The sequence below is a fragment of the Aphelocoma coerulescens genome, chromosome 1 (genome assembly GCF_041296385.1).
Source record: "Aphelocoma coerulescens isolate FSJ_1873_10779 chromosome 1, UR_Acoe_1.0, whole genome shotgun sequence".
In the NCBI taxonomy this organism is placed as follows: Eukaryota; Metazoa; Chordata; class Aves; order Passeriformes; family Corvidae; genus Aphelocoma; species Aphelocoma coerulescens.
In genome coordinates this window covers 35,557,786-35,578,100 of record NC_091013.1, presented here as the reverse complement: position 1 = coordinate 35,578,100, position 20,315 = coordinate 35,557,786, and the positions used below count along the sequence as shown (strand labels likewise).

The following is a 20,315-nucleotide window of genomic DNA, read 5'->3' as shown; positions in this document are numbered from 1 at the left end:
TTCAAAATTCATAATGGTTTTTCGCACTGCATTCTTTTCAGGTAATTTTCAGGTAGATTGGGTAATGTGATATGAACGCTGAATTAGTAATTTTTCAGTTCTGTGCTTTGTTGTGAATCTGATAATTGTACCATTTGTTATCATGGTGGACAAGTACTCATATCTGTCGGGCCATCCCTGTGCACATTGGTATGCTCTCCACATTGCCCTGCAGAATTGCAGAGCTGGGAACAGATAAGGGAAAGCCATAGCATTTGCCACACCAAAGTGTGATTATTTGACTACTTTGATGTTCTCACACATGATAGCTCATCCTTTGGCTTCAAAGGGATCCCACTAAACTGTAACTGCAGCAAGGGCCTACAGGAATCTTGTTATGTGTAGAAAACAATCACACCTTTTTCTGTGGTTCTTCTAATCTTGTCATGTTTCAAGTATATAAACCATATTGCACAGTAATCTTTGCTGGCTCACCTGAGTACTTAGGTCAAGGTTTTTCATGACTAGTGGCTTTTCTAGAGCCATGTCTTATAAGGCTCTGCAGCCTGTGCTTCACTTTCTGAGTGTTTGAAAGTCTGCTTAAAATATGAAAGTGATAAGTTTGGACGATATTAGTACTTTTCTTGTAGTTTCAAGAGGTAGAGTGATATTGAGTAAAGTACCTTTTTAAAACCTTTTTCTTCTTGATTTCTTCATTTTTTGAAAATCTTTGCTGAGGTACAAATTGCTTTCACAGGTTTTTTGATAAATTTTTGAAAACAGTCCCACATTATAGTATAAAATAATTGCTTTGAGTCACATCTTATGCATTATGTTAATCAGAACTTCTGCTTATGTTAATAAAATATATATTAAAATATCAAAAGCAGGTTGATTAGAGCTAAAGAATGTAATAATTTGGAACAATGCAAGTCAAGCATCTTAAAGGGTTTGTTTTCTGTTAGAAATTTAGATCTCTTAAAAAGAATCGCCAAGCTGTAACAAGTCTTTTATTCCACAAAAACAAAATTATGTGGAAAGTGAATATTGCCCTCCAGCAGAATTAAATTCCACATTCCCCAAATGTCTTTAAATTGTTCTCTGTTCTCTCTGGCTCAGGCTTCCCTTTCTTTTTCATTAACTTAGCAGAGGCAACAGCAAAGATGTGTCTTTAGAGAACAAGATTGGAGTTTTTTAAAATAGGAAACACTCATGATTGATTTACCTTTTTTGTCCTGACTTTCAGAACAGTTTATCAGAGAATGGGTGTTAGAGAGGCTGAAGTCTTTCCACTTCACCTCTTCTCTTTGGGAAGGTAACCCTAAAACAGAAATGAAGGCTGAGTACAGTGGGCTGTTGTCCACACAGACTGTTTGGATGTGTATTATAGATAGATGTGCCTATCAACAAGGAGCAAATGACTGTGCTCTCACTGTGAAATCCAGAAACTTTAGAGATATGTTATCAGACAGACACTGAAGCCTTTGGATAGAGACAGCTGAAATGCTGCCTGGATAATATCAGGTGGATGTCTGCTTAGCAGATGACAATAAACCTGCAGTTTATGCATTTAAATATTTATCCAAGGAGATGTAGAAAGAAACAAAGGAATTCTCCAGTGGTGTCATGAGCAACTCTTCACCCCCCTGGTTATCATGCAGCATAACCACTGTAGTCCCCCTGTCTCATCAGAGGACAGGAAGATTAACCATGGTCACACAGGCTTTCTACATCTCAAGATAACCAGCTCATGGAGAAGTAGCATGAAGCATGATCTTATTGCTGGTAGCTCATCAAGCTGTGCTGTAGCTCATTGAGAAATTATAGGTTTGACTCAGGATGGAGTGAGTGAGGGGTCAGGCCCTGTGTCACGCAGGAGGTCAGAAAGATGGGCTATACTGGTGCTGATCTGAACATTCCTGCGTTATCTTCCCACCTCACAGTAGGTCATGTCTTTTTGAGTGTTTTAGAAAGACTTTGAGGTAATTTATGCCTAAAATAGAATCATCCTACTTTAATTCAGGCCAAGACTAGTATCATTTTCAGGCATGCTGGACAGGGGATGATGTCTCCCTGCTCTTAAGTGCACCAGCACCTTGTGCCACTGCTCTGTGACTGCCACCTCTGGAGAGCGGCTGCCAGTAGCTGGGAACAAGATATATTTCTCAGGAAAGCAGTAGCTGATGATTTGCTGTAAGCACAAATCTCCCAAAAGAAGATTTTTTCTGGAGAGCATGGAGATTGGGAGGAGAGGATAAGGGAAGATGTGGGAAGTGAAGTGAGTGTGTATGAAGGATGACTGGATGGGGATTAGTTCCTCCTTTGATGATTTGGAGGCTGAGCAAAAGAAAATACTTAGTTTTCTTCATCCATGAAAGCTGTCAGGACAAGCAAAATGCAAAAGTGGACTACAGAGTAGAGTGGTCCCTTGGGAGAGTACCCTAATGTTTTTGAGAGGTTCACATTTGGATTTAGATAATATTTCTAATCCAAACAGTCATTTGTATATTAAAGCTGTTTCAGAGCCCAAGTGGCATCTGGACACTTGCCTCTCTGCATCCACTAGCAACCACCACCGTTGCAGTGCAGATGGCAGTATGTCTGCCTTGGGGCATAACTTGTAACAGGGAGTGAAGGTCTGCAGTTGCCAGAAATTGAATTACCAACAGCCAAAGGTCTGAAAAAGTGGAAAAATTAAATAGAGATAAATCACAGAGAGCTGATGGCTGCCATCCAAGTTGCCTGAAAGAGCCAAATAACAAAGCAGCCAAGCTGCTAACCCAAATATATAATTTACCATTAAATTAGCACTCTACCTACCTATTAGAAATGTGCTGTTCCAGAGCTTTATACATGGCTAACCAAATTTACTCTGGCCCCCCAACATAATAGCTGAGGAAACCTGTGTCACTCCTATGAAGTAACCAGAGGAAGCACATGTGACACCAGGGCTGGGTGGTTGCTCCAAGTCTCACAGCAGCCCCACTCCCCATTTTTCCCAGGCAGAGCTGACACGCTTTCCCAGGTGGGCATCAGCTCATCTGCGCTGCCCTTTCCTGGATAGGAGAGGGAGGGCAGGAAGGAGACCCAACACCCTTCCCAGCACCACGGTGGGTTGCACAATGCCTCCTGTGGCATTGGAGGCCAAATTCAGCCTTTTACAGATGTAAAGCTGAACCATAAATACAGGTTTATGGAGGCACCATGGTGGGTGAGAACTTTCTAAAACCAGGCAGTGTGGGTTTTATGTTATGACTTGCAACACTTAAATTTTGCATCACAGACTTTTGATCTTGCAGCACTAATAATCTGGAGCTCTGCAGCAATTCAAAATGTATTCAAACAGTACCATTCAGATCCAGACCTGCTGTTAAAGGTTGTCTGCTAGAATCACATGCTTAAATGAATAAAAGTTATTATCTGATTTTGTTCCCAATATGTGTGTGTGGGGTTATCTTCCCCAAAAATGCTAGTTTGTCACTATGCAGAAATCCAAAACCTTTATGCTCTCAGAACCAGTATCCTGCCAGTTGCAGATTTCTACTCCCCTTCTTCATAGTGTCAGGATCACAGTTATCACTGAATTAGAAATAGTAGTCCATGGTGAGGAGAATTTCTAGCTTTTTCATTAAGTAAATGCCAATAATACATCAGAAAGTGTAGGAAGAATAATTTCATACATTATTAATTCCCTGAAGAGGATGCAAAATCTAAAAGAGATTTATTTTTCTGTGTTTTTCTTAGGTTTGAGAATGGGGAAAAATCCCTTTTAACTGTATTGAGTTATACTAGGGAATAAGCAGACTAATGAGAATCTGTTTTCTCCCTCATCTCTCTTCAAGGCTTTTCCCTGAAGGGTGTGCACCAAAGGAAAAAAAAGTGCTGTGACTTTTGCCTTTTAAATGACAGACCATTCTGATGCTGGTCTCCTCCCTGCTACGGAGAGAGCAGGTGTACACAGAGATAGATTCATGCACTTCTTATGCATTTAACTGTGCTATACATTTCACTAATTCACAAGCTTGGCTGCCTTCACTGCAGTACAACTGACGTGTTGATGCTGGTGTCCCTTCTGCATGTAAGAAATTTAGATCTGGAGAAATATCCTACCAACACTTTTTAAAAATTAGCTTAGCTAATGAAGTAACTCCAGAAAGTCCAGAAATTGAATGGGAATGCAAAGACTTACGCGTACAGGTAGTTCTTTCTCTAAAGCTGGTGTAAAGGGCAATGGCAAAAGACTGTCATGCACAAGTTGGATTTTTGAAAAGGAGAAAGACTTAAGTATCCTCTTTTTGTTCGGCTGGTACCTCCCCCAAGATGCACCTTTAGAAAAAAACTGTTTGTTTTGTTTTTCTTGAAAAAAAAGGGGGTTATGGACAGTTAAAAGTATCTGTTTCTTCCCTAAATAGTTCCCAAATGAGTATACCTTTTTCAGCTGGACATAGCCTTTCCGGGATTATTTTTTTCTATCAAAAGGAAGAATTTTCAGTAAATGTCTAATGAAAATACTTATCAGCATGAGCCAATACAGAACAATACACAAGATGCATGTTCCTAAAGGCAAGAATCATACAGATGTCCAAAAGTCAGTTTGCCTTCAAGAAGAACGAAAATACCAGGAGCACTGAATATTGAGGTGGAGGAGAAGAGTGCCGTGGCTCCTTGCTCAGCGGCTCTGGCTGACATTGCCTAAAATTCCAGGTCAGCATTAGCAGTGAAGTGCTATGAACGATAATTGCTTTAAAGCCCCATCACTGACTAGGGACACCACATTAGAGTGATCATGTTAAAAGTTCTGGAGGGCTAGGAAGGGAGGTGAGATGAGAAGAATAACAAGCAACAAAACAGGATGGGGTGAGGGGAGAGATCTAAAGTTTCCTAAAGATAAATCCATCTCAAAGAAAAAATACAAAAGCCTTTTTTATATGAATACATTCCTAAAAATAATAAGAAATACCTATTTGTATAGAAGTAAAAAGAGAAAGGAGGTGGGATCCAGTGTACAGGGCAGCCTGTGAAGCAGCAATCAAGAGACAGGTTCTATTCTTAGCATTTTATTCTTCTGCACTTCTTTTTCCTGTCACTTTGCTAGCCTGAAAGATCTCTGCAGCAGATTAGTAGCTGTGAGAGCTGTGTGATTTATAGAGCAGCAGCAAAGCCACCGGTTCTCACCTGGGATGCATAGCTATACTGTCATTATTTTAAAAATTATAATGTCTTGCAGTTTGCTTAAGTTCAGTCTCAGTTACATGCACGTACATACACAATTTCATCCAAAAAAGCCACTACAATTATCCTTACCTTCTTCTACTCTTGGGATGTGTTTGTCAATTAGAGTGTGGAACAGTATCTTAAATTTTCTCTTGAGAAGTCACAGTTATTTCAGAGGCATTCACAATAAGGGAAGAATTTAAACACGCCCTGCAAGACTTATCTTTTTCCAGCATGAATTTGCTTTGTGTTACAGCTATATATGAGCCTTTGCCAAGATTCTTCTGGAAGTTCTCATTCTTTTTTTTCCCGAATCTTGAGTATGGTGAATAACACTGAATCATCTGCACACGTTCCCAATTGTCTGATTTTTTCTCCTCTTTTCTGTTTGTTCATTATTAATTGAAACTGAACACAAGGATTCAAATCACCTAACTTTTGAGGTTCATAATGCAGAGGTTTAAATCTGAGTCAGTGTCCCCAAGCTCCTTTTGCAGTCTGTGGAGAGGAATAAATAGTTGTAAGACATGATTCATCTCATCTTAAACTAGATTTGTGAAACAGGTCAGATGAATCATATCTTAGAAGCACTCTACAGACCTAATCTTGCTTAAGCTTGAAAGAGAAACAGTCTCGTGTCAGATCGGAAGAAAAGAAAAAAGTAAGCCTATGTATCTTGCTTCTTGGGGGAGTGGGAAAGAACGACAGCATTGCTATGCAAGGTTATCTATATTCCCATGCCATAACACAGGTAACATCCCAGGCATGGGTTGGCATGAACCAGGAGAAGCAGTTGCACCAGCAGATATGTGTGGATGGAATAAAGAGGGCAAGGATGTGAGGGGAGAGCAGCCACACCACTGGGTGAAACCAAGTGAGCTGTGATTAACCTGGCCCCAAATCTGAAGGGGTAGCCCTGGCCTCTTGCAGCTCCTCCACCACTGCTGCCTGCTCCTGCTGCCTCCCCTCTCAGCTTTGCTGCCTCTGCTGCCACAGGGAAGCAGTGACTTGATTATCCATGCAAATATTATCTCCAAATAAAGAGAAAAAAAAGGAAAAAAAAAAAGTGGATTGAATCTGGATCTGAGAGCCCCTCAAGCTTGCCTCATGAGCTCTAGGACTGACATGAGAGGGAAAAGCAGAAAACCTCTGGGGAAAAGGAATGTAGTCTTTGTCAAAGTATGTTTTATGGATAGTTCTCATGTCTAGAACAAAAGATGTTGTATTCTGGACAACTCAAAATTATTCTTGCCTGGAGCTTGGAAATATTATTCCCTTCTTTGTTTTATTTTCTTTGACTCTGCAAGGTTTCTATCCTTGAAGTACTACAAAGCAGAGACATTATCAGCCTCTCTGTGTTACCTGAGAGGGTGTGAAGCAGAATATTTGCTGAGGTGTTTTTGCGGTAATACAGAAGCTTATTACAAACATGCTTCTTCACACCAGAGGTTTTTATTTTTGTGGTTTTGAAATGGTAAGCAAATATTCTCAGAAAATGTATGTTCTTTTCAGGAAATGTAGCCAATGGAAGATCTGTTTTGCCATCACATAATGATTCTCTGGTATTAAAGTCTGGCCAGGAATCAAAATTTGATATCATTTAAGAAATATCTAGACAGTGTACTAACAAATGCCCTACTAGAAGTGATTTACTTCAGATCTCCAAGTATATACTTAATATTGGCTTATGGGAAGAAGCTCCTGCATGCTGGTTGCATTCTGAATTTTGACTGAAACATTTGATACTTAAATCTAGAACAACAGGTAGAATTTACAAGACTGAAGGTTACACGTCAGTTCACATCTCTTGACAATTACATCCATGACAGAAGCCAGACCTGCACCAACAATGACCAAGTGGCCCAGCTCAGTCCTGGGCCACAGTGGGAACTGGGGTATTATCAGTGCTAAGCTGTTTCAGTCCAGAAGTAGACTAACTGGATTTGGAGGTTCATTACTGTAGCAACTAAAACAAAAAGTCAGTTCTACAAACATTATGGCTCTATGAGTGCCTGCAATTAAGGCAGCCCAGGGTTTTAGCAAACCCTTTGCTATCTGAACAGCCTGTTTTTCTTTGAAGCTCATGTTGATTCTCTCTCCAAAATTTATATATTGGGAATGTGAGGGCTTCTTTCACACTAAAATTTAAATAAATTAGGGAGGCTGAGGGAAGCAAGATTTAGGGGTGTACAGATACAAGTGAGGTATCTAATTTGAAACTGAATTGAATTTGGCTAGCTTGGAGAAAATGTTTTGAATAAATAAATAAATTTAAATTTCTTGTGAGAAGTAAGCTGATAATATAGAAAAAAATTCTGCAAGTTAAGACAGAAACAGCTCAAGATGAGTGCTGATGCTTGTTTTAGTCAGGATACTTATAAAATATTCTGAAGGAGAAGAATACCAGCAAAAGGTCTCTGGCCCTTTTTTTTGCCATCTCTCTTTCATATGCTTGTATGTGTCCTTGATCATCAAATTGTACAAGTGAATTGATATTTTAGCTTTGAAGCTGTGCAACCCAAGATGCATTGGGAATGTGAAAATCCAGAGCTGAGAAACTGGAAACAAATGACAGCTCCATACACTTTGCAAAACTACACCAGTTTAAATCAGTTGAGGACTTGGGATAATTTCTAGGAAGAATCATGCTCCTAGCTTGCTCTGAAGTATATTTTCATTTTGCCATCTTGTATAAGCCTTGCTGACTTTTATCTTCATTAATAGGTTGACTCTGTATTACATCCAAAAAGCACTTTACTTGAGTTTCTGTCCCGACAGAAAGTGTCAATAGAGAGCACTGTGATGTGTGTGTCGCATATGTGCCATATATTTTTAGGTTTTAAATGAGATATAAGTCACAGTGTAGAGTAAGCCATTCCAAGGAGTAAATGTCACCTGAGAAGAAAAAGAAACATATCTACAGTTCACAAAATACAGCTATGAAATTTAATATAAAAATCTGTTCACCAGGGAGCAAGAGGAAGATACATCTAAAAGTATACAGAGTCATAGAATAATTTGAGTTGGAAAGGACTCTTAAAGATCATCTAGTCCAATCCCCCTGCGATGAGGGTAATAATAGTAAAGAAGATATTCTAAACCATCTTCTCTTCTGTCCATAAATGATGACTCTTCAGAAGCTCACTGTGAGATCTTCTGTCCCTGTGAAGCAAAGGGATTTTACCCAGGCCTGTCCTTTTGGTTTTGATTCTTCTGGAGGGAAGAAAGCATGCTTAGCTGTAAACAGGATGAAGGCTGCCTCCCTCAATGCTCAGAAAAAGATATGAGAAGCATGTTCACTGCAACCCTTTTTTTTTTTTCTTCCGAATACCAGGCTCAGACTGAAATTAATGTGGCCATGGCATTTTCCCACCATTTCTTCACAGGGCTCTAAATGGTCCTATGAAGAGCCAAAGTCATATTTCTTTTCAACTTATGTGAAGGCACACCAATAGAAATGGTGACAGAAGGAGATCCCCCAAACAGTTCTCCAGAGGAATGAAAACAAAGTCTTTCCATAACAATAGGGGAGAGGATATCAGAGGACTTTGTCTCTCTACTGTCAGAAACCTGGGTGATGAGCACCTGAACTCATTGTTGAGATCCAGTTTTAAGGTTCTTAGAAATGCCTCTGCCTGAATTAAGGTGCAAATGAGACCATATGCCAGTGACAAGGGTTTCATTTGATGAGAGGGAGAGAGAGGAAAAAAGGAAAGAAGTAGAAAATAGGTGGGAGGGACAGAAAGAGTGACAGGGTCAGAATAAGGAAAATATCACCACTCGGTGGATCCCAGCGCTGTTCGTTGATCCTCTCCAGCTGGACTCTTGGTGGTGAAGGTCCCCCAGAAGGCACAGAGTCCCACGGGTGTACATGCTCAGGCCAGGTGGGCACGTCCGGCCACGTCCCCCTGGGGTGGGGTCAGTCTCTCACAGCAGACTCTGGGTCTGTTTCACCACCTGCAGCCCTGTGGGGCCCAGCCTCTCATGGGAAAGTCCCGTGGATGTGCCCTGTGGGGCTGGGGGTTCCACAGCTGGGCCAGTTTGTGTAATGGAGGATGGGTGTTCGGTGCCTATGGCCAGAGCTTACACCACATACCCAAAATCTCCTCCCCCCACTCCTCGGGTGGTTGGGGGGGGGGGGGGTCTGTGTAAATCTGGGTCTGTGAGCTGTGCTCTCCCCCCACCCCAAACTCAGTCGGGAATGATTGAACAATGGGTTTCCCTTTATCTAATCAGCAAAATCCCAGTCTTCAAGGAAGCTTCTTTGGTTGAAGCTTCTTTATAATGAGCAAAAACTTTATATCAATTTTTGAGGCATGAACTATTTTCAGTCTCTGACACTCATGAGGAGGAAGCATGTGAGGAAATTTTATATATATCTATTATTGTATATTTGCTATTCTAAAAAAGCTCAGCCTCCCCAGTGAACAATCTGGAGGAAATTTTACCCACAGGAAGCTGAGATAACCTTTCTCACCCTGAGAGCTGGCTGGGGATCCCACTGGTCTTGTCCTGCTGCCATCACCTCCCATGGTTCTTCTGACAAGTTGATGGCAGCTTATTCTTTCCAAGCTCTCGCCCCACTGAATGAACAGAAAATGTCAGATAATATACGGCAAAGCACTGCTTGCATGTTTGGAAAACCCAGAGCATGCCATGTCTTTATGAACTGTGCTAAAATGGCAACATATTTAAATTACATCCTGCTGGGTGTTGCAATCAGCAGAGTCACACATGGGCATTTGTGTTGCTTTAGATGGACTCCCTCCTTTTGGTACTGCTGTTAGGTCCCAGTACTCTGGCAATGTGCTTTGTGAAGCTGTTCAGGGGTCTCTCCTGTGATGAGCTCACATTTTAGCAGTAATGGGAGCTGCTGGTACTGATGGAACTGAAACATTGTTCTTTTCCTTAAACTTTGTCCATTTTGATTAAAGAGTACACAAGAGCTACCGGGATGTCTCTTGAGAGTAACAAGCTAAAGGATCACTGTGCTAGGCCACACACTTCTCTTGTGTAAGCTGAAAGTAACTGAGGCAGACTGTTCAGTTTCTGAAAACCAATTCCTTTTTTTTATTTTACTCTTCCACCTCAGAGAAAGAAAAGAGCTCCCAGCTGAAGACATTCTTCCCGTTTCTCTTAGTACAATGGGGTCTAGCTATATGGTTAAGAAATGGTGCCACTTTGAGCAGAAAAAGTTCAAACTTTGATGACAAAGAAAAAAAAAAGCATGAATTTCTAATATTTGCCTAATGTGATTTCTCTTTATGTTATAACACTGATGCAGAGCTCTTGTTTCCCTGAACTGGCTGGAGGATGAAACACAGAGGCTGTTTACAAAGGCTGACATTAGGCACAGGAAGTTCATCTCTTTATACTGCCTTTAAAGTTAGAGGTGCTAAAATGGATGACTCAGAGAAGAAGCAGCTGAATTTAGGGCTCTTGCCTGCCTGCTGAAAGGCTGTAGACAAACTAGGCTGCCTTAAATTGTGAGTGTATCTTTTAATATAAAAATACTCAAATGGTATATCTTTAAATATGCTCACTATTTTGATCTGTGCCACTGCACTCACACACTTTGGCAGATGGATGCCTTCCATTTGTCTTCTTCTTCAGTGGTATATCACAAGCGTCAGCTTGAACAGTAAATCTCTGCTAGAGTTACCCATGCTTTATTATTTTTGTTAATAGTCTGTGAAAGATCAGTGGTCTGAAAAAGGGCCATAAAATTATTCAGGCTAATAAAAGACAGAGAACAATACAGGGGAGAACTTATAAAATGTCCAGCAGGCCACAGGCATGGTCCAAGGTCACATGTTTATAATAATTTGAAGGATTAGGAACCAAAATTCTGCGAATTGTCACCATAGCCACAACTAGAATTAAGGGTCAACCAGTGTCATGGGTACAATTGCACATACTAGGATAGTCTGTGCGTTAATCAATTTAATATTTTATCCCTGTGAACCTTGGCTGCTAATGCAGAATGGAGGAGATTGTAGAGTGTTTGTGGTGCAGAGGCCAGAGAGGTCATCAAGCGCATGAAGGCAGGAGCACGGTGTAAATAGGAGACACTGTGCTTGCTGCGTTTGTGCTGGCTCTCATTGTGCTCAATATGCAGTTGGTTGGTACACACCTTATTTACCTGAAGGATTTTGTTTGCTTTTGTTTACTGAGAAGTCCTTTTAAAGTAAGCATTTTATGGTCCTGAATAGCATGCAGTGTTCTGTCATCATGCATGTCTGAGCACAACTTTCACAACAGCCTTTGTGGGAGTTCCAGACAATATAGGAAAATTCTGTTAGCGGGAGTTATGTTTTGTAGATGGGGACCTGTGTGCTGCTGCACATACCCAGCTGGCAGAAGGATAAACCACAAGTTTGTGTTAGCAGTGTAGAACTGCTTTTGCATTTTCCGCTCACAGCAAGGACAGAGTGATGAAAAAAGGCAAGTAGACTCCAGTCAGTACTTCTTTATGTCTTCTTCTCCTCCCAGTTCATGCTGCTTCTTTCCTGAGGTTTGTTCCCCTTCATTTTCACCTGCCACCTTGCTGACAGAGCTTCCTGAGCTCTGCAGTGCAGTGTCTAGCAGAGTAGGTTTTTAACTCGTCGAGGGTCCTTTCTGATAAACATCTCCATGGCACTGTCCAGATTCTCAGAATCATGGTCAGTTGTTTCTGAGCAGGAGAAGATTTCTTCTTGCTGTTGTGTAGTATAGTCTTCTTGCTGGTTTCCATATCTCCACAGGGAGATGTGGAAACCAGAATGTAATGTACCTGTGAGATACTTTTTTGAACATGAATACCTGACTACTGAACACCATTTTTTATTATCTTGTCTGGGAAGCATTCCTTATTCCTTGCTGAAGAAGTAACTCTTCCTCTGCTATCTTCAGACACTGGTTAGATGGGTGGCAAGTAGGAACAGGCAAAGCAATCCTTTCTGTAGTCCTCAGCTCCCTGCAGTTCTGGGCAGACTTGAAGCTTTTCTTAGAATGGATGCCCTGCATGCAGTTTTAACACAAAGGCATTGAAAGCATGATGGAGAACTGCCGTGGCATAACTACTAAAAGCAAGTTGACTTTGACTTATGATTTTTGCTGAAGTAGAGCTGTAGCTGTCCATAGGAATTTCAACATGATGAGTTAGAGTTGAATCCATGAAAAGTGGTAGTTGGTAGGTGGCCTTATCTCATCTTAATCTGATCTAAACCAAGCCTAAGTGGTATAGTCTTTGAGGGAACCAAAACATTGCATTTTACTGTGTTCAGATGATCAGTAAACATCTCAGAAGCTACAATCCCTGATCGTTCACTGCAATATCTGTCCATTCTTTTTGCTTCTGAATTTTCCTTTCATACAAGACTGAAATTCCAATTTCATGCTTTTTATGCACTGTGATACAGACACAGAGGAAATGTGCAGTCACAGTCAACTGTGCTGGTGTGGAAAGAAAAGGAGGGGAGCTCTGGATGTGAAAAAAGGTGTGCTAATAGTGTGAAGAAGCTGGCAGACAGAAATGTGGAAGTTGACTCTGAATGGGAAGCTCAGGGGAGTGTGAGCACTCAGGGGCTGTGTGAGGCTGTCCTAACGCTGGGCCACCTCCTGGATTTTGTGGGGCTCAGGGCATCAGGAAGCTCTCCAGGAGCTACCAGGTGCCAGTCATTCAGGTCCTCTAATTTTAATTACCATGACCAAGTGAGCAGAGGGTGTAAAATGCAGGAACAAGCACTGCACAGTACATGTGCTCAGTGGTGTCACACGTGGTCAGCCATCATGGCTTTGTGGGGTCTGCATGGGCCTTGTGAGGTGCAGCTAGAAAAATATTGTGCTGACTTCCCTGTGGCTGAAAAGGTGCTGCACCAGGCAGATACATGTTTGAAAGAAAGCAATTAGGGAAAACAGCAATTGCAGCACCGTCATATACATATCTATTCCTGTGTGGTTAATAGCATAAGTAACTCTGGCTGTCTTTTGGGAAATTGTGCTCCTGTATTGCATTAGCTAATAACTCTCTGACAACTGAATCATCAAATTAGAAAAAGAATAGAAAAATATTTTTAAGAGTGAAAATTTTAGCTAGTGTCTGACAATTATGGATGTCCTCTCTTTCACTGGAAAAATTATTTAGATAAGAACATGGGATACATCAAGTAGAAGAAAGAAATACAGGCATGTCTTTCACTAAAAAAGTGCCTGAAAGCAAGTAGTACAGCAAAAGGAGAGATAAAATGGGGTAGAGTTAGAAATTTGAATATTTCAGTAGCATTAGCTTCAGATACTCTGTATATAGCTTATAGCTCCTACTCTCCATTTTTGCACTTAATAGCATGCAGAAAATGAAAATAACTAGGTAGTTTTGAAAACTTATTAGATTATTTAACTCTAAAGCAAAAAGTCCACTGTTGTGGTAAAAGATAAGAATTTTGGCATGTTTCAGTTTTCTTGCTGTTAATGCACATCTTTTTGCTCATAACTATCCTGTGTGGAAAAACATTGCCATTTATGTTTCTGTCAAGTATTTCAAGTTACATAACTAGTTCACAATCCAGTTTGGTCTTTTCCTCACATTATTAAACACTGGTCTTTATTAATTAAGGCATCTAAAAAATTGTCCTGCTTAGTATATTTGTGCATGCTTCAAAATATTCTGGAAATTTACCATTTTTCTTAGCTTCTAAATTTGTAATTCCTCAGTACATAAGGATAAAAAAATCACCATGGGACAAAGAAGAAACTCAGTTTCTGCTCAAGGCCCTGCCTCTGTGTCAGCACACGACTTGGAGCCACATTTTGGCACAGTTGCTCGAGGGGAACAGCACCTCGGTCAGCATGGGGCTGTGCCAGTGAATCCGCCTCCCTGGTAGAGTTGCCACGCATAAACAAGCACCAACAAGGACTCTGGCCATTAGTGTTTCTGCCCTGTGAGCAGAAAGAAAAGTTTGGGGGTTGATTTATTTGTTTGTTCTCCTTTCCAAAGCATGTTCTGATCTTTTGATGGCAAGTGCTTTACAAACACTGAATATGATGACATGCTTCCCAAGTAAGCAAGTAAATAAGTTTAGTAATGATAGCCTTGGCCTAGTGTGCCATTAGTCTGGGCACTCCACAGTCATAATGGAGGACAGCATTTGTTGTGCAGAACTGCAAAATTAAGGGAGGGGAGATCAGACAGCTGCAGCAAAAAGTTAATTCTCAGGCAGGATGAGACTGCATTGGTCAGGCTAAAAAGCACCCTACTGGCCCACAGGTTATCTAACCACCACTCTTGTTGGCAATGCAAGGTCAGATAAGGGAAGAGATTAAAATTTAGCTTAGTGAATGTCCTCAGGGGTCTGCTTTTCTTGCATATATAGCGGCAATCACGTCAGTAATGTCAGATTCCATATGGGTGAAGAAGCGATTGGAGCCTGCACTATGCCAAAAAATACCACAGTTAATGAAGGTCTAATGCCTTCTGTACCAAGGTGAATATTTCTGTATTGAAAGTATTGTATTGTATTGTATTGTATTGTATTGAACTCCTCCATTGGCAGTGTGACTGCCTCCTAAGAAGCTGATCATGCTTTCCCTAATCTCTTTCCTTGATGCTGCCTGAAGAAGTAGAGCAAGAGCAGAGTCAGCAGAAAGCTTCACCTAGGCCTTCACTTCACTCATTGTTGCACTAATTATTATTAAGTTATTATGACCAGGTTTTGGGTGTCTGAGCAATTACAGTGTTATTCACGTGGTTTTATACAGCGGCCAGGCAACAAGAGGAATGGCCTGAGCAACTCTGTTCACTGACAGGACTTAATAACTTTTACATTTCCTCACCATCTCCAGGTGCAGGGCTTCAGTGAAATTAAACAAAATTGCTGACCTCCTAAAGGCCTGCAGAGAGCTCAAGAAATTGTCCATTTCTATTCACAGGCAGTGTTGTTGAACTGGTATTACTTTAGAGACACTTTGAAAAAATGTATTTACACTATCTTATAAATGGAATCTAAGCATTGTTTGTTTTTTTTTAATGGAAAAGGCCACTGAATAATTTATATACTTTCACTAAGACAATTTCAGGAGACTATTACTGTCTAGGTTTCAAATATATAAGGATTATTAAAGCCTCATACTAAGGCAACAAGAGAAAGTGTTCTCCTGGAAAGGAATTAAATAACAGATGTGGACGTCTTTTTTTTTATTTATCTTTCTGTTGTGCCTGCAGGCCTTCCTAATCTCTTATTGTACTGACATGCTCTAAAGAGGCATTATAGTTCAGAGCCTTGGTAGGGATGGGATGAAACAGTTTGGTGAACATCCCTGATGGACCAGGGAGGAGAGTAAGAGGAAATGTCTCTTAATACAGCCTGGACTGGAGCCTATTTATCTAATAGTTTAATCCTCCTATCAGAAAGGCATTTTTTAGCATTTTCTGAAGAACTGTGTATCTTTAATTTCCCTTTCTTTCAAAGGCTGGTTCTTTCATAAGAAGAGGTAGGGGAAGCCACATGCAAGGAAAGGGGTGGCTCTTCCTTCCTGTGGAGCACAGGGCAGCAGCCCCAGGGCCAGGGGAGGGAGGGCAGCAGGGAGGGGGGAAGACACCATGAGCCTCTGAAACCCCAGTCCTTTGATGTGGTGGCCAAAACCATCCTGGAGACTGAGCATCTGTGCAGAGGTTTGAACAGCTTGGGAAATCTGGGAGCTCGTTGAAACCAAACAGGACAGTAAGGGCTCACCCTGCAAGGACACAGTGAGCAAAGGGAGATGCTTTGTACAGCCTTTGCCTTCCTCTCTGATGGACCTAGTCACTGAAGGTTGCTCAGTATTGTTTGACTTTCTCAATTTGAAACACCTTTTGCTCTTCCTTGGAAAATTCACTTTATGGAAGCAAATCAGAGCCTTAATGTCTTGGCGGGGTGGAGCTGACAACAGCTAGCTGACTTGGGTTCCCACAGTGACAAGTAGGAAACCAGAAGAGATAAATATCTGTGGTAGAGGCTCATATTTTCTTCCTTAAAACATGGCTAATGCTGAAACAAACCAAAAGCCTGGCATGCAATATATACTTTTTCAAATGGTAAAACAGTTGGGCAAGGTCATTATTTTCTTTCTTTTTGCCCTTTGCAGAGCTTCTAAAGAATTTGGATTGTTTGTGTGTGTATAGCTACTGCCGTTGGCAGGGGGCACTGCTTGTTTTCACTTTATAACTCTGGTCATGGCTTCATGCAAAGCAAGGCAACCGATGAGGCAGTGCTGTGAGAGCCTGGGGTTGAAAGATGAACAACTGCAGCAGGGGAATTTTCAGACCTGATGGGTTTAACATTACTGGCGGATTTAAGTAATATTTTTTATTTTAACTAATTAATTTTGTAGTGTTCTAGTGAAGGTTGATGGCTGACTAATGCTTTGGACAAAAGGATGCTTGTTAGATATGTGTTTTCTTGGAAATAAAGACTGGTATCAAATATGTTTTGAGACACTGACACCCTGCCACTTGAGCAATTTATGTTGGTGCAGTCAGATTGCCAACCCCCCACCCCTGCCACCCTGCCCTTTGACCAACACCAGCAGTATAGGCAGGATGCCACTCACAATATCCGTGTGAGGTATGTGTCTCTCAAATCACACTGGCATTGCCAAAGCCAAGGGTCAGCATGACTCTTACCCACATTTAAATGGCATTTTCATGGCTGGTTGTTGCTCCCAGGTGACTTGGACACCAAATGTCCCTGGATACCCATGGGAGCCACAGCATTACTTGTGCTGCTGATCAGTGATCAGTGGAGTTGCTGCATGGTTGTGCTGCTGCTCTTCTCTCCTACTGGCAATAAAGCTCTCTTTTATAAACTATTCCAACAGCAGATACTCAGCAAATAATCTGGGAAAAAACAAAGGGCAGCATATTTGTGTCAGAAACATAGGGAAACCTTGCAGTGTCTGATGTGCCTTCTCCTCTACCCATTTGATTTCCAGCTACCATGTCCTGATCATCTCAGTGCTGCAGCACTGTAGCCCCTCTTCCTAAATGGTAGCAGTAGTAAGAACAGTAGGGCTGGTGAATATTTGCTTCAATTGATGCCCTTCCTCACCTCCTGGCAGCAACTTTCCCCATATTTGCTCTGTGAAGAATCAATATTTTAAAAATAGAAATGAAGGGAGGAAGGAGAAAAAAAGAACCTTCTGAGACCAGCTTCACCCATGATTTTGAAAAGCCTAGTTTCTTTTTATAAACCTTTGCTTTACTGGTGATATTATCACAGGAGTCCTTGTTGATGTCTATGTGTTTTTATGTCATTGTAACTGACTTAACTCTGTTTGTTTTCATCTCCTCTTCTCTCCCAGTGGAGTTTTTATACTGTGATTTGGCTTCCATGAAGTCTATACGGCAATTTGTGCAGCAGTTTAGAGCAAAGAATTGTCCACTCCATGTCCTGGTGAATAATGGTGAGTTCTGGTTTTTTTCTTCACATATCTGCAGGGGAAGATGTGACAAATGGAGCTCTCGTCTATCACTTCACATTTCAAATAGATTATCTGAACCATACAGCAGGTTACCATAGGTCTGCATTAACTGGGATGTCTTTCTAGAGTTAAATTGCATTTTTTTGAGAGATTGTCAGGAGAGCAGTCTGAACACTTCAATGCACATCTGCTCATGATGTTATTGCAAGTCTGGTTCCTTTGCTGTGATTTTTTAGCTCTCTGGCACCAAGAATAATGCAATTGTACAAGAATTGGATCGTCTCTAAGAAAAATAAGAAAGGAAAGAGAAGCTGTACTTCATGCCATTAGAAAGCCTGTCTTTTCATCTTTATTTACTTTCTCTCCCCTTATAATTTTCCCTGTATAAACACTTGTTCACTGTGGTTGACTGATGAGCTGGGCTGGGGGTTTAAACCACCTGAAATACAATCTGGCAAATCATTCAGCAACCTCGGAGAAGTCACTGCATAGATTCACGTGCTACTGGCAAGTTGCTCATAAAACTGCATCCTCAGTGACCAGAGCACAAGTTAAAAGGACAATATTTATCTTGCATTTGTACAATTATCAAATGAATCTCATTATTCTTAGGGATTTTAGCTTTTGTTATTCACATACTTGCTATCTAATTTTGTATTGTAGCCACAGTATTTTTGGAAGCCAGGTGTACAATAATTTTCCTCCAGAAACCATGCATGCTCTGTTTGCACTGTCCTAAAGGGGAATTTTCACCTGTCTATTTAACTAAGGGAAAAACCCACCAGCAACAATTTAGGCTTCTTGAAGAAGTTGCTGCTGTGATATGCTGCTGTTCTTGTTTCCCCAACTATTTACATATGTTTTTATTAAGACATCCCAGAGAACATCTTCTGTTTTCCTGTGCACACTTCAATCCTAGTGAGAGCAAACATGCTATAAATAAATGGGTTTGTTATATTCATTGATGCCTTAAAGAGAGCTCTCAGCAACACAAGGAAATACTGCAATAAAAATTCAAGGGTTTTTTATTTGCTGATTGATATGAAACATTTGTGAAATGTTCAATTAAGTGTTCATTTTTCTTTGATTAGTCAAAAAGTCCTACTATTATTATTTTAATTGTGCGATAATTAGAGGTAGAGGATATTTAAGCCTAGTTACAAAGTCTTTCCAGATTTACTTTTAAACATGCAGAGTAAAAACTGTTACACATATGGGAACAACACTATTTGAAAAGCAACATTTTGTGGAAAAAAGTATTTTTAATTCTATGAACCCATCAGGCATCCCCTGTCCTCCACTAGTTTTCAGCATGAGCAGAGCCAGCATTGTCAGCAGGGGCTTGGAGGCCAATTGGGGGGAAAATGATAAGACTAAAGCAACTGGGAAGCCCTCTGGGATAAAAGATATTTTTTCTGCCCTAGCCTCTGCAGAATTGGAATGGATGAAAATTAAATATGTCTACTTATCCAAGAAACAAAGTTGTTTGAAAATAGGTCTCCTACTGTTCCTAATATGCTATGAGACCAAAGAGTGTAAGCCCAAAACTTCTTTTAAGAAAGGAGCTTGAGACTAAAATTTGCCTGATTCAGTCTATGTATTTGTGACTTGCAAGAAAGGTATGTGATTTCACTTAAGCTTTTTTATCAAACACAGTTGGCAAGAGATATCTGTTTTTTCAGAAAATCCTTTTAGAATCTACAATTAAATGAATGGTCCAAATCTGCTTTTTGCCTTATCTTTAGCAGAATCTCATCCAAAGCATAGGTAAAGAATCCCATAAAACTAGGTTAGTTTCTGGCCATTGTCTGGCAATGACTCCACTTTTGAATGTTCTTTCTTGCACCTTTTATTTTTATAGTCCTTTTTATTTGCTTTTGTAAATAATCTGTAGCATTTAGTTTTGTTACTAGTTTCATAGTGAAAGCCCAAATGTTTCCTTGCTACATAAGAGGAAAATGAATATACCGTATAGAGGAGAAATGGCCTGATGCAAAAACCAACAGTGTTGAGCACAATCAAGACAAGTGCTGACCTTTGGGCTATCTGGTTGGCTTCTCCTTTTCCCTTTCCCTTCCTCCTTCCTCCTTTTTTCTCATTTTTTTTTACTGTAACTCAGTGCACCAAGGAGGATGATTCAGTCCATCACGGATGGCGGAGCTGGAAGCACTACTCTCTCCAAAGCCTCATCACAGTTGCCTGTTCTACATCTCTTTCCCACAGGATTTCCGGGACACAAGCTTGGATGTCTGGAAAAGGAAAATGCTTGCAATATTGAAATGTCAGATGGGAACTGGTTGTTGGGCACATTGTCAGTGCACAGTGTCTTTGGTCAGAAAACTCTGTTGTCAGGAGAATGGCTTTTTTCATGACTTTTTGATACTTTGCAGGACATCACCTAATGGCATTGATTTTCTTGTGTCTCAGTGTATGCCTTTAGAATAGTGGGTTTCTTAGTGTCACCTGGTACTTTTTTATTTCTTACAGTTCCCAAAGCTCTAGCATTCTTGATATTAAACGTTATTTTTATTTTTTGGCATGTGAATAAGAGCTTGTGGGCCAGACAGCTACACATACAGTGCATTTGTAGGCAATCACATGCTTTTAAGAGTCTGACCAAAAATCTATGGGGTGATGGAGAGTCTCCATTAGGTTTTGAAAATCAGACTTTGGTGTGTCCCGTGACT

The 20,315-nt window shown here is 40.7% G+C and overlaps 1 protein-coding gene across 3 annotated transcripts in view; it reads left to right on the top strand.

Moving 5' to 3' along the window:
* DHRSX (dehydrogenase/reductase X-linked) overlaps positions 1–20,315 on the top strand; it is a 164,045-nt gene that overhangs the window by 86,058 nt on the left and 57,672 nt on the right. For all 3 annotated transcript variants that reach the window (XM_069007171.1, XM_069007188.1, XM_069007179.1), the window contains one exon: positions 17,509–17,610. In XM_069007171.1, coding sequence (XP_068863272.1) covers positions 17,509–17,610 — 102 coding nt within the window. The remainder of the gene's footprint in view (positions 1–17,508; positions 17,611–20,315) is intronic.